Here is a 22507-nt window from a genome sequence, read left to right as displayed (position 1 = left end):
ATGCTGCGCTAATCACTTACTAAAACTATATATATATCAATAAATTTTGGTCATAAAAAAATTCAATAACAATTTGACCATCTCGTTTCATATCATTAAAAGAAAAAGAATTCTATATTGTATATCAAAATTTACTGTACGAATGTAAGCAAGGAAAATCACGGTAAACTCGTCATAAAAATTAGCCTATATTTCTTGTTTATATCCGTTCTAAGATAAAATCGACCATTATACTTTAATTAGGTTAATGATAATTTTATTATTTACCAATCATGTTATGAGAAAGAAATGATAATATATTTTATATTTACTTATTTACTTTTTTTAAACTAAAAAAAAAAATTGTATGATATAAAGGTATAATAATAATTGCTATACTATATATAGTTTAATTGAACTTCTTAGAATATTTTTTTTCACAAAAAAAATGAGCTGCCCAATTCGTCATTAAGAATTTCCTTTTTATTCAATTGGTGGTTCATTAATTTTACTTTATCAACTTGAAACATGTGAATTGCTCGTTGGTATGAAAGATCGCAATTTTAGTTTACTATATCTTTCTAAATGTTTCATAAAACGCTATAAAAAGATTCCCATTCTCACAAATACATGTCGTTTTTCAACTAAAATGTACAATATTGAAATTTACGGATTTTGTAATTTGTCATTGTAGATGCTAAAAAGAGAAAGGCATACCGATGATAAATTCAAAAATACTATGGCAGGAATTGAGAATTTGTGCGTCACATTTGAGATGGTATCTGATAATTCGTCGGGTCTAGGTATAAGTGTATAATTCGTGATCAAGAAGAATAATAGAAACACATAGATACTGTAGTAGAGAAATCCTAAAAGCAGATTTTTTATTCTTATCTATGATATTGTAGATGTAGCGTACTTGGATTCTTGCTATTCTCAGAGATGAAACTGCTACCTGCAAATAATGTCGAAGAATTCCTCTTCATTGCCTTTGATTTTAAAGAATTCCATCAAAAGAGCGCTGAAGTGAGGCAGTTTCTCCAGTATTTTCCAAAAAGTGAAGAAACAAATCCTATACAATCAAATTTTTTTTGCGTTGTATTCTTCTTAGACACGGGTTGTTACTAAAGAACCTGTCGTACACTTTTAAGTAAATTTTGCTTATTAATCCATGCTACCCATTTAACAATTATATTATACCTTTGATCTATAGTTTACAAATTGTTGAATAGTTTTTTTTAAAAAATTGTCAATACAATTCCGACGTTCACAATCCTGACAAATCATAATCCAAAAATTCAAAATCCAGACACTAATTATCCCGATGCCTATTTTCTTTTTTTTATTTAATATTCAAAGAAAATTTTATTGAAATAGATATTTTAATTCGTAAACCATGCAATTTAAATCTTATTTTATTTCGCTTATTTGATATTTAATAATCCCGCTCTTAACTGATATCTGCACTATCCAGCATATTGTTTTTTTATTATAAATATTTAATATAATGTAATACTTTCTATATAAATAAAGATACTTATGAGTCGAGAAAGTATGTTATATTGCATAGTTCTTAATATCTCCATATCATATTTCCGTAAAAACTCCATAAATTCTGTTATATGATCGCAAGCTTAATTTCTTACTATGAACCTTTATGTTATGATTAGAGAGGGTAAATATTATGTTTTGAAAATTATGAGCGTAAGAATTATTTTTATCACTTTTCTATTCTTGAACCAATTTTTTTTGTAATCACCGTATACAATGCATTTTATTTAAAGAAATCAGTAATTTGTTGAAGCTAATTAAGTTTAATATATATTCCAAACATGCTTCTAGCTTAAAGTCATGATATTTAGCAGAAATATTATGATAATATCAAATATTTAAATATCATTTAATACTATCATTAGTTAATTTATTAAGATCGAATTTTTATAATGGTGATTAACTAGCTTCTTTGTCTGTTGTTTTTCGATTTTTTTTTTTAAAAAAAAATTTTTGTTTTTTTTTCCTCTGCTCTGTTTATATAATATAAAATATACTAGGAAAACGGAATCCGTTAAAGTCCGTCGCGTTTATTTATTCAGTATCATTTTTTATTAAAAAAAATGATTACGAAAATAGCATAATATAAAATATGTAAAATAAGCAATGTTACAAGTTACAAAAAAAGGAGAAAGCAAGGGTTAATGTGTGAGGTGACAAGGAAAATTGCATGGGTTAACACAAAATCGTCTAATACAGTACAGTAGAATGTCCTTCGCTAACTTCTCCGGCGGACAATTAAATACACAATTGAATTTTCACATTTCCATATAATTAATAGTGAATGATGCGAAGTAAGGAGGTATACGAGAGCATTTTTGTCACGTTTTCTATATTGCATCACGTTTAAATTACAATTATTTGAAAATAGGTGATTTTCGATTTTTAAAATTAATATGAAAATTTTTAATAATGTGATAATTCTAAAATGTAATTAATAACAAAAATAATTAGGGTCAAGTTTTAATAATGACAAACAGCACAACTCGAGTTTCATTTCGAGAAATTCATTCTTGGATAATATTAAGTATAAATTTACATAGTATTTACCTGTATTTATTACAAAAAATTTAATGTACTGTATTTTAAATGTACAAAATTTGTTTATCAGTCGAATCTTACAAGATGCTGTGTAACAACCCGTTAGCTTTAAGTGTCCTGAATGGGACCTTTTCATTTATTTTACTGCTGTAAACTCATTTTTGGAATCGTAAAGTTAATAACCATAATCATTATAATCATTATAAGAATTATAAGAACCATAAGAAGAACCATAAGAATCATAAGAATTATAAGAATCATAAGAATCGTGCCGTTTATTTTTCACTGCACAAGAAAAAATAATGTTATACAATATTCATTATTCACATATAAATATATTAATCCTTATTGAAAAATCACCTTCTCGTTTTACGACCAAAGCTTCTACATTATTTATAAAAGAAGATTTTAATAATATTTGAATAATTTGATGATTAATATTAATGTGTCAAAAAAAGGAAAAAAAAAAATCAAGTAAAAGCTGTATATTACCCGCTGAAACAATAGTAAAGGCAAAGATCAATAATAAATATTTTAATTGCATGATTTTTTTTTTGATTTTTATGTGATAAGTATTTTTGATACGTTATTCGTGAATTGATTCAAAAAAATATATTTATTTTCTCCTCTTCTAGTCATTTATATAAGAAATTTTTTTTTTAAAAATTTTTTTTTTTTGATACTGTAACACGTACTTTCAAATTTTGAATCCACATCATTTGAAAGTAACTGGTTAAATGCCTGGTTATTAGCCAGGTAACGCCGTTAAGATTTTGGGGTTGATTTCAATTATAGTTGAACGCACAAGAGTATGTTTGCCACAAAATTTGGGATAGGCTGTGCCATTCTAAATTAATCAGATATTCGTTTATAATATTATTAGAAATTCTTGATTTAATAATACGCATATCAGTTTCATAAACAGAAACCGTTAAAATCCGTCCCATTTTTTTGTTTAGCTAAATAAATATTTAATAATTTATATTTAATAGTTATTCGGCACGAAGTGCCAATTAACTGTTATATTGGGTAAATCAAGTTTGATTCCCAATATAACAAGCTACCTTTAGGTAGCGTTAGTTATTCGGCTCGAAGTGCCGAATAAGTGATTTATCCGGTATCCCGTGATTTGATATTGCCTGATACACACGCTGATGCATACGCTGAGATAACTATAAAAAATCACGTGATACCGGATAACGGAACCAAATAGGAAAAAAGTGATTATTAGAATATTGTTCAAAGTTGCATACAACTGTACAGTACACGTAATCTTGCATTATCATCATTCACTATATGGTAAGTCTTAATCTATTGATTTAGAATTTTTCAATAATTTTACACGAAAGTAATAATTAATCATTTTCTGATTTGGGTTCTCCAGATCAATACACAAAAAGGTAACAATAACAATACGTTCTTTATGGCCTTGAAGAATAATATACGAGTGCTGATCTCTTGTATATTGCTCGGATCCTTATGTGTTACTGCAGATATTAAAGATTAGGTTTTTTTTAAAAAAAATAATTATCACGGAATTTGCTTTCTTCATCTTTTTCTTGAATTATCAAAAATACATAATTATATTTATTTGGCAGAAAACTTTTTACGAAAGATATGGATGACCCTTCCGATGTCGATTATGAAAAAGATGATATCATTTTGAAGAAGAAATATGAAGATTATCAAATTGTAATTTGTCGAGATGGAAAATTTGTTGTTACATTTGATACGGGTAAAAATCAAAAAATAATTTATGTATTTGAACATACATATGTATACTAATTTTTTTTTTTTAAAAAAAATAAAATAGTAAACCTTCAGATTTAAATTTTACAAAATACTGATAACTGATTATCGTCAATTTGATACTGTAACCGTGAGAAAAAAGAATTAGATGGGACCGTTGAAATAGATGAAACAATCGCTTATTTTAAAATAAATAATGATTTTACTATTGAAAAGAATTACAAGCTTCCTTCATTTGAGGGACCGGAACTCGACATTAACAACAGCATGACTGACGAGAATAAAGTGGATAGATGGTCTATTGATATATCTAATATTCACAAAAAGAATGATGACGGATATTTTATACTTGTTGCTTTATCTCGTATAAAAGTTGATGAGGATATGAAAAATAATGATAATAACTATGATTATAAAGAAAGATATTCCAAAAAAAGAAATTTGAATTTTCTCTGAAAGCGATGCTACGGTTAATATAACATCACGGATTAACAAAGGAACAAAGGAATCGCTATTTATCAAATAAATATTATGTTTTTAGCAGAGTTGGTGTTTGTTATTCTAATAATCTTTCAGGAATATGTAGATTCGTAGAGGTTTCGAATGTAAACAATTCTGACAATTCTTCAGAACTAAAAAAATTTATATTATTAAATTTTTATGGAATATATAATTTCGAGTTTTTATTCTTTTAGATTGAGTGAGAAATTTGAATATCCACAAAGTATAAAACGTAAATTAAATAATTGGTATACGGATACAGATGATGGTTGCATGAAACGACTTCTCTCATCTATCTATGATAAGTATTTTTTGGTCACAAAATACAAAAAAGATAGTCAATTACTTGAAGGTAAATTATTTCGAAATATAAATCGTAATACAAAATCGTAAATATTATTAATTCAATCCATTTTTTTAGTTTATAATCTCGTAAATATGGAATTGGAAACTACCGCAAAAAGATTCGAGAAAGAGGATGAATTATTTAACTTTAAGAAATACAATTATATTATTTTCACTATTAGTAGTTTACAACTTTGTTTTACTCAAGGAAATAATATTATTAAGTAGGTGTTATGTGATAGTTGTTTGTTATTTCTTTAAATAACGTTGTAAAATTTCATTTCTATAGTTTATATTGTATAGAGAATGGTTTACAAGTAGCATCAAAAAAATTTAATGAATTAGAAAGAATACATTTATTGGAGTTTATTGATAGTGATGAAACATTACTTGTAATAGGCGAAAGTCCAAAAGAAGACAAAGATTCAGAAGGTGAAAAAAAGTTGAAAGATTATAATTTGGTATTTATATAATACTGGTAAAGTTGAATCAATAGAGTTAGACAATTTTCCAATGGATATTATAAAGAATATTGATACTAGTTTGGCCAGTACTTCAGGAAATATTTTACAAATAGATAATGATGGAAAAGTTTCGTCAGTCCTTAAAAAAATTGTAAGAATATTAAAACAAAGGAAGGAAAAAGTCGAAGAGGAAAAAAAATAAATATCCTGAATTTTGTTATCCAAATTCCAAACCAATAATTGATGTTAATGATATAGAATCATGGGTATTAGGTGAGCATGAAAGAAAAAATTATACTCTTTATTATAATAAAAGAGGAACTGAAGAAGAAATTTTACAACTTTTAGTTGGCGAATCCACCGTTCAAATTTGGCATCAAATAAAAGATGATGGCAAAAATAAAGGTGATCTTCCTAACAATGGAAACCCATTTCTTGAATATATATGGTCAAATCGTATTCCGATAAATCAAGAAAGAGACAAAACAAAATTACGAATTGAATATTTTAAATGTGGATCGAATGATAGATCACATGAAAAATTGAATGATTTTCATTTAAAGGTTTATTGGTATGAAAGAAATATTGAAATAATGAAAATAATACAGAAAAAGAAGAGTATACAAAAAAGGAAGAAGATAAAGAATAGATGAAATAGAAAAAATAATTAAGATAGATGAAAACAAAGATATAAACGAGAAAAGAAAACAAAAGTTTAAAATGGTAATGAAAAGATGTGATAAAGTAATTAAACGAGAAAATATTAGTGAAAAATTTCGTGCAATTAGACACGCTTGCAAAGCACTAGAACATCTTAATAAGCGTTATAAAAATAAAAGCCTTATAGATAATTACATCAAATCATACAAAGTAGTTTTTAAAAGGTTTGATTTCATTTCTTTTTAGGAAATTAATTAATATTTCTTTTTGGTTAAAAAGTATAGGGATATGATTACTTACATCGAGCTTATAGTCTGGAAATTTGCTAAGCTTGAGCCACAAAATTTTAGATTGTTAGATATTCGACACAACATTATGAAAAGTTTAATTCTCAGTGACTGTGATGATTTAATAAAATATGTATTATTTGGAAATGAAGAATCCATCGGAAATAAAGTTGTTCATGACGAACCCAGACATATACTACGTAATAATTTATGGCCAAAAAGAAGTTTTTTAAAAGAAGATGACCTTGACTTTGCCGAAAAAATAGATTATGGGCTAAAAGAAACAATTAAACCAGAAAATAATATGGAATTAGCAATTTATCATTGCAAAGGTAAACCTCTAAACTTATTGCTTTTACGATGCAGAATTATTTGTCACGATTAAATAACTTTATTTTATTATAGGTCGTTAACTTAAAGATATGATTGTTGTTGCTTATTTTTTTAGAATATTAGTCTAGAAATGCAATGGATAATGCGGGTTGGATGTGTACTATCTCTAAGGCAATTCCTTTGTTATTTAGATATAATTACGGTTAGTTTTTAATTTTAATTTTATTTATTCAAGAACATTTAGTGAAATTTACATCTTTCATGTAATATAGACGATTATGTCATAAAGTTATTTTATAAAGAATGTTTTGCAGGTATAACTCAAGATTCTGTTGGATTATTCCGAAAGAATACTTAGCAAATCATATTCATAACACTGAACTTAGAGAATTTATTTTTTTTTTTTAATGAAAAAACGTCAGATTTAACATTATTTATTTAAATGAAAAAACGTCAGATTCGACGTTTATTATTTTTTTTTTTAAATGAAAAAACGTCAGATTTGACATTTTTTTATATTTTTTAATAAAGAACACCAGGTTAGGGATTGGAATCGATTCCCATTATTAGAATCGATTCTAAAATCGATTAATCGCGATTAATCGTTTCGCAAATACCGATTTTTTTTTATACTATTTATAATAGGTGTGTTTAAACACATATCACGTGATTACAAAATTACAGTGATCGACGAACAAATTTTCCTTTTTTGGAAATTTGTACAACCTTGTGCGATAGCAACTTGAATTTTATTGGGAGATAAAATTTCCTTTTTAGGAAGTTTGTGTTCCGTCACGTGATTCGCGGGCGGAATTATGAATTTGGCCAAAATTAACTATTATGAACAAATAATAATTTACGGTCAAATTAACGAAACTGCGCCACAATAAGTAGATTCGATTTTTATTCGAGATTCGATTTAAAATCGATTCTTATCGATTTTCGATAGTTTCGATTTTAATCGAATCTTTTCCGATCCCTACATTCGGGAATATGACTTATCGGGCAATCGTCGTCGGGCAAAGGGTATGTCGGGAAAAAAGGTTGTCGGGAAGTTGTCCGACATCGGTCACGTGAACGGTGACGGATAGACATCAGTGGTATTAAAGTTTTGTAGTTTGTAGTAGTACAAGTGATTCTTTATTTTATTAAGGCAATAATCGACAAATGCGTAATTCGAAAACGGCGATAAAACAAATTAATTAAAAAAAAAATCAATTAAATTACATTATTATCTATTTTTAAGTCGACAAATTAATTAAATTAATTAAATTACATTATTATCTACTTTAAGTCTAAAAATAAAAAATTTAATCTATCTATAACTTAAGTCTAAAAATAAAAAATTTTATCTATCTATAACCTTTAGCTCTGTCAACTCCGTTAACTCCCTTAGTACCTTTAACTTCCTTAGTACCGTTAACTCCCTTAGCACCACCAACATCGTTAACTCCCATAGCTCCCCCATAATTGTAATTTGGGTCATAATTGAAATAAGGATCAGCTGAGTAATCGTAATTTTTGTCACCTTCATTGGAATCTTCAATGGAATTTACATTGGGCTCTCTAGTAGCATCTCTCATATTAACACCATAATAGGGACCGAATGATACTTTAGGTCTAACTGACCAAAAGGCACCGATTCAGAACAATTTGGATCTTCAGCCACACATTCCTGAAAGGCATCTGGATCTTGATCAGGATTATTTATATATAATTCTTTACCAAAATGTTTATAGGACCCAATAAATGGAATTGGCCATGGTGGAGGCAAACGAGGAATTGGATCACCATGAACTACAGTTCTTATTGCTCTTAGGTTCTCATCAACAAATTCAGCAAATTTTTCATCACCCATTCTTGGTTGACCAAATGTAGAAAGAAACAATTTTTCATTTTTAGCTAATTCTGGCGCTTTATTTATAAGATCTAATGCCGAAAATGTAGCAAGTGCTATGGTAAAAAAAAAAAGACTGTTAAAAAGTTATAATTAAATATGTAATTTTTTTTTATTTATTGAACTTACCACCACCTAAACTGTGACCCATAAATCCGATCCTGAAATCGGGCTTTTCTTGGATTAATTTTAAAAGATCATCGGTAACTTGGGGTTGAATTTGTTCCCAAGCATTAAGAAATCCATGGTGTACCAAGGTACCAGGTGCAGGTTTCCAAGTATCGTGATAAATGACAAAGTCAGAAATGTAATTTTTAATACTTCCTGGTTCCGTTCCTCTATATGCTACGATGATTAATTGTTTTTCTGGCTCCGTGGCTATGTAACCTACATATTATTTTGTTAGTAAACGCAAAAAGTTAACGATGTGTGGCACAGTAATAATATAAAATACCTCTTGTGTTAAGCACATCGTTACTAAATTCTTTAACCAATTGGGTACCCTTAGTTTTCTGACAGATTTCTCCACAGTCCCAATTTTGAAGAGGAGCCTTAATATAAGCAGCAGCAGCGTAATTAGCAAAGCTCTGTAAATTAGGGATTGATGTAATGGGACCAAGAGTATTAGGTACTGGAGCAGCTTCGATTAATGCTGATAAAAAGATTAAAGAGATTAAAGAAATTAACTTGAAGGATAATGTGTGTTGTAAAAGATGTGAAAAGGAGTTATGCATGTATTTGGTAGGAGTTGCTTTGCAACTTGAGGAAATAATTTGCTGCTGCATTGCTTATTGCTTTACAGAGGAAATGTTTTAGTATAATGTTTTATATAAAAGAATGAAATGCTGTCAGGGAAAAAAACACGTTCTTTTATGCATTTTTTTTGGAGTTATGATCGCATCTTTATTGAAATTCAATTAATAGTAAATCATCACACTTTTTCTTTATATCGACAGATTTGATAAAATATCCCTGTAAATAATTCTTAGTAATTGGACACTTTCAGTGATTGGACTCTTCATAGCTTATTAACTAAATCATTCTTTTTGAATTTGTAATTAAAAATTTCCAAGACTTTTGATTATCAACTATTTGACCGTATAAAGTAACGTTAATATTTGTCCCACATTGCAAATGTTTGACATGCTAGATCATTTTGTTTATAAAGGGTTAAAAATATTGAAGATCAATGACCATATATATTTTTATGTGGGGACAAAATAAAATCCCGACGGCCATTTCGGTATTTACGAATAAAAATACATTTCCGAAATTGCATTTAATGTGGAACAAAATAAAATATTGAATCCCAATGGATAAATTCCCGAAAATCCCGATATATTAGCAGATGTAATTTTCGTCAATATTGATCCAAATCTAAAGGGGGAAAGAATGAAAAAAAATTAGCAAAAAAATACTAGTTATGGAAAAAAATTATTAAATGAGGATTGAAAAAAAAGGTGCTTACTATAACACCGCAACATCAATCCGATCTCTGATTTAGATTTAAGTCTAAAAATAAAAAAAGAATAATTTTAATAATGTACTTACTAATAGAAAAATATATAAAATTAAATGAAAAAATTTGTATAACAAAAATAGTATAGATCTATTATAAAGGAAAAAAAATTAAAAAAAATTGGTTTAAAAATAGAAAAGAAAAATTAAAAGAAAAATTTTCAGTTATAGAAAGATCAAACTGAAACTCTATAAAAAATTTTATCCGTTATTTCTGTAAAAATTCCGTAAAAATGAGCCTTTCCCGGATCCATTCACGGAAAAATGTAAATAATTCGATAAATTCCGGAAATATGAGTCTTTTACGGAAAAAAAGACGGAATATAAAAAAAACGGATTGACTTTTTTTACAGGGAAAAAGAAATTAAAATAAAAATCAGTTTAAAAAAAAAATTTGGTCTAAAAATAAACCGAAAAAAATAAAAAAAAAGAGCTATTTTGCAGGAACCTATGGATTTGTTACTACGCAGTTAAGTGATCGCCAACGATTTAGTATCCAACACGTGACGACATGTATTGTAAGTTGTAACATAGTCGTGGAATTACCGGTGCGAATTCGAGAGCATTGTACCCGAACAAATCTAAAGAACGTAGTTTTGGATTTATTAAAACATTCCAAGTAAATAGTTTTTGTATAAATTTATACCAAATGGGCTCATTGGCTCGAAATTAGCTCAAATTTATGCAAAAAATAATCCCAATTTAAGCCAATTTAGAGCCAATTATATATGGATGAGCCCATTTGGTACAAATATATACAAAACTATTTACTGGGATTACACAATCTTATTTGCGATACGGCATTTATTAGATGGTAAAGATTCCAAACCACTTGCGACGCTTGATTCAGATCTTGATTATAATTCCTACGATAAAATTTTGACATGGTCACGATATGCAAAGTATTGCGTATTATATTTTTCAAGAATATGATAATGTTTTGTTGGATCTTAATAAAGTTATACAATTGGAGCCATCAGATGTCTAACATATTATCAGTTATACAATGAAAGATATTGATAATTGATTATCTGATGATATATTGTAATTCTACAGAATTAAATATATTTCAGTTCTAATATTAAAGATAGCAAATTACTACTACCTTTAATTAGGTGTAAAATATATACATAAAAATGTACTATGAAGCAAAGCAATTGTTATACACATATATATCATAATAGGATTTATATTACTTCATATATCTCATATATTTATCTAATACGTGGATTTTTGAATATTAATGATAGTAATAAATGAATTTAGTAAACATACATGTATGTATGAAAGTAGGAGAATATTTAATTAATGAATTTCTTAAAGTGAATAATAATTAATATATATTAATTAATAATGATACAAATAGGTAAGTAGGTAAGTTTATATTTTGAAAAATTTAATACGTAATAAAATCATTAAATTAATCAATCCAATCTTATCAGGAAAGAATGTTATGATTTTATCTAATATAAATATGTGGTAAAACTTGAAGATTTAGGTTGAAGCTTTCAATAATTGCACGTGCACGTAATCCTCAACTTTCAATTGAAGTAAATGGTTACATGTTCCAAAACTTTTAAAGATAAATACTTTTCAAGAAAAGAAATGGAAAACTTGCTTGAGTTGAAGATATAATTAATCACTTATAATGATATTTTTTTTTCGAAATTTTTTTAATTAAAAGATTATAATTTATTTAAACAAAAAATATATATATTTATTTAATCGATATCACATGTTTTCGTAAATCAATTTTAATTCCCGAAGACGCAGCAAGGTCATAAATCCTCCGCAATAATATAAAACCAATTAAAAAAAGTTTTTTCGGTTTGATAAGAATCGAAAAGTATTTGAAAAAAAAAAAATTTTCCGGAATGGCTAAAAATAAAATGTGATTAATAAGATAAATAAACCTTTATTTTGGTTAATAGGCACAGATATCAATCGGTCAGTAATTTTAACAAAGAACATGCTTTCAGTGAGCTACTCTGACACGATTAATATTTGAATAAAGTAATAAAGTTATTAAGTATAAGTTTCCAAAAAAATTTTTTGCTTATATAAAAAGAATGTAATATGCAAGTTTCCAAATAATGTTTGTTAAAAACAAGATGAACTGAAAATTCCTGATGGTAAATTCTTAATTAATTAGTTTGCTTTATGAATAATCATTTAACAATGTTTTTTTTTATATTTTAAATTATTAACATTTATTTATTTATTTATTATTTTATCTTGGATTATATAAACACTAAGACTAGATAGAGTAGTAAATGTTTTACAAAATTCTTAATTTGTAATTTAAATAATTTTAATAAATGTATTCAAATTATTAAATGACCTCATGAAAGCCGAGTATAACAAGATAATGTGCACACGTTCTATATTAAAAATTTGGTTTTAATTTTTTACAATAACCTCTTGTTTAACTGTTAATATAAAATAGGCTCCTACGCCATAATAAATCACGTGATTAAACGATTTAAGATCACGTTAAGGCCGTTAAGCTTATTAAATTTTACTGTACCATTCATCTTGCTGATAGGTGACCATCTTTGCCCTTGGCATTCCGAGCTGGTAAGGTGGCAACTATGCGAATATGTGATTCACTTGATAATTCTCCTAGGCGGATACCGGCAGTGATGGCAAATGATCAAATGACTGGTCATTTCAACAAATGACCTGCCATTTTAAATTGATCGCATGACTTTTTGTGACGCTATATATATATACACCAAAATATGTCCCATATCAAGTTGAAGGATTTTAATACCAATACCAAAGAAGAGAAAGAACAAGCGAAAAAAAGAGGTAAGTCACTAAGTCGTTATTTATACATTTTTTAAGAAAACCATCTAAAAAGACTTTAGTTATGGAACTACTTGGAATTACTGTCAAAAACGAGCAAGACATCAAAATTTCTGTACAAAACCTTTCTGGAACCGTACAAGTATGTTTCAAATATTGTGACATGTTTTCTTTAAGCAATTTCCGCATTAAATTTTGTTTGTCATTCAAGGAACCAGAAACAACTCATTCTGAGACAGCCGAATGGAAAACCGCTATGCCAACCAATGGAGGTAGACGGAGCGACGCTTGTAGTGAGCACATTTGTGGACGGACTAGCACTTTTCTATACAGTGAATATCGGACTGCCCCCAAAATCTCTGAAATCTCCCGACCAACAAGAAGAATTTATGCATCAACATCTGAACCAACTTGCGAAATGGACATTAATATTAATGGAAATAGACAACGACCCACCGACAACAATAAACATATCTTAGAAAACTGAACAACAGGAAATTATAAAGATCTCGTTCGGGACGACACCAATAGGGGGCAAAAATGCGAAGAAAGGTTTAATACAGTTGTGACAGGAGGTTGACTTAAAGCACAATCATCTTTTCCCACTGGACGAGAAGAAGAAATTGATAGCAAGTCGGGAACCCTGGCAATTTGGGAATTGTGCGGAGACCAACGCATGGTCACATCTAGCATCTTGCAAACACGATCTACCAATCAGTTCCCTTTCAATCAAGACAGAAACACAGGCAATGATACCACCTTGCAAAAATTGCAGGTTGATTACACAGAGTTCTCCAAAGATCACCTTGTTAACATATTAAAGAAGGATTACTCATTTCATGATGAAACCAATATCAATGTCCTAAGTGATCGTGAGATAAATAAGTTTTCCAAAGTTTATGGTATCACTGATGTCCACCCTATACTTTCATATGATGATTTTGTATTTTGGCTAGAAGATAATAATGGTATAATTTATATATGGTCACGAATGGAAAATAGCATTATACTCGGAGGACATGATTTAAGAGAGGCTTTGATGAATTTTCTTTTTTACCAGGAAAATCTTCGTTATATCGATGAGTACACCCATAAATTGGTACCACTAGATGTAGCTGACCGCGAAGCTAAAGAATGGGCAGAGTCGTGTGAGTATGCTGAGACTTATGTTATAACTGAAGAATCAAAAAGAAAAAGAATAAAAATAAACACTAATATAGAAATAATTGACTATTAGAAGTAATTGATTTATTCCCCATTCAGTCCAATTCATGTATCTTATCAGTTATCATTTTAAATTAGCTGTATTGCGTAATTTGTTATTTAGTAATTTTACAAATTAAAAAAGTATTTTTCGACCAGTTCATTGTACAAGAATTATATAAAACACATGCGAATTTAATTACAAATTTATTAATACATACATATTTGGCGTACATTGCACACCTACAGATGGTGGCCTAAATGATCCGGCCACTTTTTTTTACCAAAATTATGCCGATCATCAAAATGTTGATGTGATATAAAAAACATATTATTTATTACTTACAATTATAATAATCAAATTTTAATGTCTCAATTGCTTCATATTATTTCAGAATTTTTATGGAAATATGAAACCATTTATTGCATGAATTTTACAAGTTGCATAACGAAAAATTTAGATGATTAAAAATGCTGTAATTAAGGTAATATCTATCAAATTGTCATGAATTTACTACCATCTGAATCGTCTTAAAAAGACGAATCTAATGAACTAAAAATTATGAAAATCTGATCACTAGAACAAAAGTTATTATACGAAATGTTTGAACTAAATGTCTAAATTTTTTAAAGTGTAATTATGTGCAAAATATCAATTCCACAAATGTAAAATTATCATCATTTGAGTCTTCTCAATGAGACAAACGCAATGAATCTAAAATCATGAAAATCCAATCATTAGATAATGAAATATCATTAACATACATTTTAAATTTTAAACTATGTGGAATTTATGTGAACTTCAAAAACTTGCTTAATATTTGTATTTGCATACCACCCATAATCATATGCAATACTATCTCATAAAAACTTCTACAATATTATATAAGTCTCATCTTATTAAATTTTATGATAAAAGCACTTGAAAAAGTACATTAAAGATGTATATAAAAATATTCCTCTGGAATATTATAAAATAATCATAAATTATATACCTCAGAATTGAAGCAGTTATTACTACAAGTGGGGTTAGAATTTATTGTTAAATTTTTGTTTAAAATAATCAATGAAGACACAATGATCATATTTAACTTAAATTTTCATTTTCAATATATCATATGTATATAAGTTTTTTAATTTGAAAAGTGGCCGGATCATTTAGGCCACCATCTGTATATGGGTGGATACTTTATATAATATATATTTTTAACAGAGCTTCATTCGCAATTAAGAAACATACTGCAAACGAAATATATGGAATAGCAGGATGTTTCAAGGGAGGAAAAGCATGAAAGACACGCCTGCTTGTTAAGTTTTCTCATCCCAAGTTTAACGGATATAATACTACACATCTGATCTAATGTATAATTTTCCAAACACATACTAGTTAAATCAACAATACTAGTAAATTGTTGGCGAATTAAATGATAAATGTTAATCAACCCTTTCTAATACATAAAAGCATTGGTTTATCAAGGATTATTCTGTTTTTATCTTACCAGGGGAACCGGAAGAACCGAAAGAAATTGAAGATGAATTAGTTGAAGTGCCTCATAATCTTTCCAAACGCTTCGCCTGATTTACGTTTCCTATTCTTTTTATTAACTTGTAGAGCGCTCTCGCATTGAACCAAATTCTGAGCGAAGCCTATGGTCACTTGGTGCAACTTCCCTTCCGTTATACAAATAAGTTTCTCGAGGGCCTTGATTGCGTAGTCAACTCAGCCGGTACTTTTTTCGCGATATAAGGCGAAGCATGGAGGATGGCTGAAATATACTCACAACGCATTACTTTGTTGCTGTCTGCAAGTAGGGTCCCATATTTCCCAACCTGCGTTTTATTTCCTTAACACATTGTAGTAACTCCTCTTCATCATCTTCGATCGGATAGGTTTCTAAGGGTATGGGTAAAAAAAGTTAGCCTAGCCAGGTCAACGGCCAGAATTATGATATAGTGTCAGCCGAAATTAATCGCAAATCTACTGCGCCACCCGACACGATTTTTTTACTGCAATCAAACAGGCGCAAATGGTAACTCAATATAGAATCCAGCATCCAACCTGGCACAGAAGGCCAGCACCCTCGACATAAAACCAGGTATCCACAATCCCAATATTGTAATTGGTATGCAAAAGACTCAGAAACAAGAAGTAAAACGTGGTATTTAGATCATATGGTGGTAGTTAGATTAAATGGTGGGTAGTAGTTAGATTATATGGCGGTAAAAATGATAAACAGGAAAAGTTAAAAGGGATAGATATCCGATACAGTAAAATATATAGGTTAGGCCGGGCAAAAAAAAATTGATTCTCGTGAACCCGGCCGGTTCAGTTTTTCGAAAAATGGAAATTTTTTTTTTTATAGTAAAAAATTATCACGTGATTTTAAGTTTTTGGCCAATGTACACAAAAAATTTTACATATGAAAAATTTTTTACATATATAAAAAAAAATGCCGCTGGCTGGGTCATTTTTAAAATTTTATGTCACGAGAATCTAAAAAATTTTTTTGCCCGGCCTTATATGGTGGTATCTAGATTATATTATTTAGATTATATGGTAGTAGCTAGATTATATAGTGGTATTTATATTTAGATTATATAGTGTACTATAATCTAGGCTAAGTGAGATACCACCATATACCGTAATATAATTATATTATGGTGGTATCCCACTATTTAAAATAATATTAATTTAACTATATTTTCAATACTTTAATTTTGTCAAATTAAAATATACTTATTTATAATTAAAAAATCTTGCTTTTTTAAACTATTTAATAAAATTACTGGCTCTATCATAAAGTCAGATTAGATTCATTATTTCCGTCAAATCTTTAAAATCTTTAGCATTACAAGGTCGATACCAACGCCATCCTATGCCTAGTTCATTACATTCTCCATATACTTTTTTTTTCTTTTTTCTAAATCCATAATATTTTTTTTTTAATTGAATTAGTAGAAAAAATTGTAGCATGAAATATTCTAATAAAATAAATGGTTAAAAAAGTTTTAATTTCTTAAATTTTGTAAGTAAAACTGATACTGATACATGTTACAATTACTTTTATTATTTACTCAAATATGCATGTTTATTTAACTCAGCTCACCTATGCCCAAATTACTCTAGTTGTAATTATTGTAATTAAAGCCAAATTAAATAATTTAAACTATAATAGTAATTGTATAAAATACATATATTTAATATTTGGATAAGGTATAAAATAACAGGAATTATTTAAATTACAAACTAAGAAATTGTGAAATATTCACTACTCTAGCCTTAGTGTTTAAATAATTCTAATAAGATAAAAAACAATTTTTGTTAAATACATAAATAAATACATAAGTATCCTTTATATAAAAAATTTTAAAAAATACAATTAATTATTAGATAGGTGAAAATGAGATATTGGTCAAAGATTTACTACATTCCCATCCAAAAACTGAGTTATATTTGGAATACTGTGATAACCAATAGGAATTAATACTACTAATATTAATGATTTTAATATTAGATGTCTCATAAAAATATTGGTCACTAAAATCTCTTCTAATCAACTGAACAATAATAAACAATTAATTAGTTTTGTCTGATTTAACATCCACATTGTTAATTAATTAATTAATTTTATGTAAAATAATTTGTAAATATTATATATTACATACCCAATGAATTCATATCATTAACTATACAATCCAAACATTCACTTTTTAGATTGTCATTTAATTTTTCACTAGTAAAGTTAAGTAAGCGACTTGTATAACATGCTTGTGAATGAAATTTAGCAGGATTTTTATGCTCAATTGGTGCATTTATAAATTCCATAATTTGGCTTTTTAATTCTTCATTAATATCTTTAATTTCCATCTGATCAGGAATAAAAATCCATTTTTTAATAGTATTTAATACTTCCTCAGAAGATGGTCTTTTTAATGGATCTTCATCCCAACACTTTTTCATCAAATCTACATAGCATTGTGGAGTATTTTCAGTAATTTCAGGTCGTTCACCTTTACAAATACTAAAACTAAGTTGAATATCATGTTCTCTATCATTAAATGGTGGAACTCCAGATGTAAATTCCCACATAATCATAGAAAAACTATATATATCACTAGCTAGAGTGTAAGGTTTACCTCTTAAAATTTCAGGTGCCATAAATGGTATAACACCATAAATATCATCTTTTTTAAAAAATGATTTTACAGGTCTACATAATCCTAAGTCACTAATATAAACTTTATTTCCATAATCTAATAAAATATTGCCATCATGAAGATCACAATGAATGAGATTTTGTTGATGTATATAATTAAGTCCAATAATAATTTCATATATCATATGTAATTTTTGTTTCCAATCATACTTAACTATTCTTGTTAAATTTCCTCTTAAATTACCTTGATTTGCATAATCCATTATTACCATATAATCAGAAGTATTTGGATCTTTTGTAAAACCATATAATTTAATAAACCGTTTTGATAAACTTTGATATTTCCACTATAAAAAATAAAATTAGATGTTAGCAAAAATAAATTATTATTTGAATTAAAAGAAATAAATAATGTATTATTATACTTCATTTAAAAAATCATTTGAATTTTCATTCATATTATTGAGGCTTTTAAGAACTACTACTTCATCCATCATGTCTTTCCAAATAGCTTTATATAAAGTACTAAATCCCCCTTTATCAAGATATTCAACATTATTAAATTTATTATAAGGAACCCATTTTAACTTTTTCTCAGAAATAAACTCATTCAAAATTACATTTTCACTTTCTCCAAATCTATAATTTAAATAATTAAAAATTATATTAATTTATATTAAAATTTAGAGTTTGAAAATAAAATTTCATTACTTACTCTAAAATTTAAATAGAAATTTAATAAAATAAACCTTAGTTTTTCCATAAATATATATAAAATAAATTAACAATTTATAACTTACCAACTAAAGTAAATCACCAAATATTTTTTTATATAAAGAATTTAGTAAAAAATATATAATAATAGAAATAGCTATAACTTACATGCTATGTTATTAAATAAAGAATTTAGTTAGTAAAATATAATAATATGTAATGATAGACGAAATTGAGTAATAATTACTAACTTACGGACTATATTATTAAATAATTTTCAAATAAAGATTTAATTAGTTTAAATTATACGTAAATATTATATAAATATGTAATAATGAATAGAATTAAGTAACTTACGCCCTATATTATTAAATAATTTTCAAATAAAGGATTTAATTAGTTTAAATTATACGTAAATATTATATAAATATGTAATAATGAATAGAATTAAAAAATAGCTTACGCTCTCCTATATTATTAAATAATTTTCAAATAAAGAAATTAATTAGTTTAAAATTTACAGTAATATTATAAATAACTTACCGACTATATTATTTAATAATTTCCAATAAAAAATTTAATTAGTTTAAATTATTCGTAAATATTATATATTTATGTAATAATAGAATTAAATAAATAACTTACCAACTATATTATTAAATAATTTTTAAATAAAGAAATTAGTTAGTTTAAATTATACGTAAATATTATATAAATATGAATTATAGAATTAAATAAATAACTTACGTGCTATTATTGAATAATTTTCAAATAAATTTCATTAGTTTAAATTATACGTAAATATTATAAATAAGTAGTAATAGAATTAAATAAATAACTTACGAACTATATTATTAAATAATTAGAATTTAATTAATTTAGATTATATGTATATAAATATGTAATAAGAAAATTAAATAAAAAATTCATAACTTACGAACTATATTATTAAAAATTTTTCAAATGAAGAATTTTATTAGTTTTAAATTTTATAAATGACAGAAATATAGATATAGATAATAATATAACTTACACCCTGTAGTATTAATTATTAATTAATTAAATGTAAATATCATTATAAATATATATACTGTAATTAAATATAAATTAAATATATCCCTTACATTCTAAATTATTTGAATAAAGAATATAATTAGTTTGAATTATATGTAAATATTTACTAATAAGCATAATCAAATATTACAACTTACCTTCTATAACAATTAATTTATGTTTATTTAAACAAGGAATTTAGTTATTTGAATATTATGCAAAATACAGTAAAAAATAAAAAACTGGCAACTTACCTAAACCAGTAATTCCAATGTTATTCAAATTGTAAGATAACTTATTACTTAACCTATGAGCTAAATTATTTAAAACAATTTTTATATAAGAATATAATTGTGAATATTAAAAGTACAATAATATTTAAATTATTTATTTTAAATTATTTATAAATAATTTTCTTAATAATTAAAAAAAAATTTAATAATTTTGGGTATTATATTTACCTTCAAATTTCTTGATGTTACCTCCTCTAAATTCTTCGGTGTTACTTCCTTCAAATTCTTCAATGCTACTAGAAACTAGTATATTATATTGCAAATTTTGTTTTAAAAATTTTAGATTAATTTGTACCAAATATTCATGCCACTATGCTTTTTACCTTTATCATTACTTTGAGCCATTACTGGATAATTATATCAAAATTTTCCCTAAAAAGAGAATGTTAGTAGTTAACTCACTTAACTGTTAAGGTGGCGCATGCTGTAGTAATAGATTAGGCGATATGCAGATCCCATGTGCTTTAGAACATATAAGGATTTATTAGCTTGTCAATTCTATTCTGTTCCGTTCTGATCCGATTTTAGTGAAATTAATTTTAGCCAATTTCGAATTAGTGTGATCGGCAAATTTTTTTAATAAATAAATATCTGATATCAGCTGCGGAATTATTACGAAAAGTGATCATGTGGACATATAAACTATAAATGTTATTTGATCTACACAATGCTAAGCACTGTATCATGTTCAAAATATTTTTTTGCCGTTTGTTTCGTATATTCGCTAGCAATATATAACTTGGTAGTTTCGATTCCTACGATTTCTATAATCGACATTTCATGTAATTCCTATTATTACATTAGTGGTTACCATATTAAAAAGTGGTCAGAACAAAAAATAATTGACCATTAATTATTAGGAATAACTTTTTGAATATGGGGGTTTCGGTTATTTTCGGTTATTTTCGGTTTTTTCGTTATAATTGATTAACAAATCACCTGATCACACTAGTAATTCGAAAACCGCAATAAAAATGGGCATAAATTGAGTAGAAAAATCGTGTTTAAACTGTTCTGTTTATTTCCTACCAATCATATCAATCAAAAATCCAAGCACATATTGCATATTCAAATTATGGAACATTCGGATCATCAATTTTTTTAATCCGGATGTTAATCCGATTTTTAAATGAATTTGACTGGCTAAAAAATTTAGCAAAAATCGGAACAGAATAGAATTGAACAGGACTATTATACGCATTATTACGACCCATTATTCCAAACCCAGATTTACCCGGGATAAAATTTGGACAAATCTCAGATTTATCCATATTTCTCAGATGTTTAATCCCAGATTAATTCGTTAAACTTCACCGGCGATTATCACGCATGTCTACTATATATTATTTATATAATAAAAAAATTACTTAACAATGATCAAAGTTTATAATTACTGAAAATAATCATCCAGATCATGTGCACAAATCGTGTAACCTGGAAACAAGGCTACTGTTTTTTTTATAGGTCGTTATGAATAAATAAAAATCACAAGGATCAAAATAAAAATAGCAGATCCGTAAATTTTAACGAAGCGAATATGTGCTGGTGGTATTTTCTATTCTTTCTATTATTTTATAATATTTATTTATTGTTGTTAAATTAAAATTCCTAGTAATTAACTCATCAACCAACATGAGAAATTTGGCAAGATTATTCATTTTGAAAAAAGTGAATGTAATTCAAATTACAGTACCCAAATTTCATGTTATTAATAGTGTAATGACAGCTTCTGCCACTCTGAACATTACAAGGTTTTATATTTTAATAAAAAGTTTATTCTTTATTATGTAAGAATAGGTCAGTTATTTATTAAATATAAAATATATAATCATAAAAGTTCGTTAAAATGTTATAAAATAATTATTGAAATTAAAAGAAGTAAAAGGTCTAAAGAAAAGGAACTAAAAGAACTAAAAAGAACTAAGAAACAATTATGACTCATTGTATTATTATT

The 22507-nt window shown here is 26.8% G+C and overlaps 6 protein-coding genes across 6 annotated transcripts; 4 read left to right on the top strand and 2 right to left on the bottom strand.

Moving 5' to 3' along the window:
* Nucleotides 1–4188: 4188 nt before the first annotated feature.
* On the top strand, nt 4189–4776 carry OCT59_022190 (uncharacterized protein; the record flags this gene model as incomplete). Its single annotated transcript, XM_025324536.2, has 2 exons — nt 4189–4306; nt 4463–4776. 2 exons carry the CDS (start codon nt 4189–4191, stop codon nt 4774–4776), a joined length of 432 nt encoding a protein of 143 aa, XP_025185639.2.
* A 75-nt stretch (nt 4777–4851) lies between these two features.
* On the top strand, nt 4852–6962 carry OCT59_022189 (uncharacterized protein; the record flags this gene model as incomplete). Its single annotated transcript, XM_066144662.1, has 3 exons — nt 4852–4865; nt 5947–6201; nt 6575–6962. The coding sequence occupies 3 exons, from the start codon at nt 4852–4854 to the stop codon at nt 6960–6962; spliced, it is 657 nt and encodes a 218-aa protein (XP_066006102.1).
* A 1300-nt stretch (nt 6963–8262) lies between these two features.
* On the bottom strand, nt 8263–9592 carry OCT59_022188 (uncharacterized protein; the record flags this gene model as incomplete). Its single annotated transcript, XM_066144661.1, has 4 exons — nt 8263–8534; nt 8636–8863; nt 8937–9194; nt 9262–9592. 4 exons carry the CDS (start codon nt 9590–9592, stop codon nt 8263–8265), a joined length of 1089 nt encoding a protein of 362 aa, XP_066006101.1.
* A 3605-nt stretch (nt 9593–13197) lies between these two features.
* On the top strand, nt 13198–13620 carry OCT59_022187 (uncharacterized protein; the record flags this gene model as incomplete). The annotated part of the gene is made up of 1 exon (XM_066144660.1): nt 13198–13620. The coding sequence occupies one exon, from the start codon at nt 13198–13200 to the stop codon at nt 13618–13620; it is 423 nt and encodes a 140-aa protein (XP_066006100.1).
* A 189-nt stretch (nt 13621–13809) lies between these two features.
* OCT59_022186 (uncharacterized protein) lies at nt 13810–14370 on the top strand (the record flags this gene model as incomplete). Its single annotated transcript, XM_025324534.2, has 1 exon — nt 13810–14370. The coding sequence occupies one exon, from the start codon at nt 13810–13812 to the stop codon at nt 14368–14370; it is 561 nt and encodes a 186-aa protein (XP_025185637.2).
* Nucleotides 14371–17912: 3542 nt separating this feature from the next.
* OCT59_022185 (uncharacterized protein) lies at nt 17913–19256 on the bottom strand (the record flags this gene model as incomplete). Its single annotated transcript, XM_066144659.1, has 5 exons — nt 17913–17926; nt 18003–18204; nt 18763–18840; nt 18919–19132; nt 19243–19256. 5 exons carry the CDS (start codon nt 19254–19256, stop codon nt 17913–17915), a joined length of 522 nt encoding a protein of 173 aa, XP_066006099.1.
* Between the last annotated feature and the right edge of the window lie 3251 nt (nt 19257–22507).

Source organism: Rhizophagus irregularis, chromosome 31, assembly GCF_026210795.1.
Source record: "Rhizophagus irregularis chromosome 31, complete sequence".
Lineage (NCBI taxonomy): Eukaryota > Fungi > Glomeromycota > Glomeromycetes > Glomerales > Glomeraceae > Rhizophagus > Rhizophagus irregularis.
Note: the sequence above shows the minus strand (reverse complement) of the source record. Positions and strands in the feature narration are given on the sequence as shown.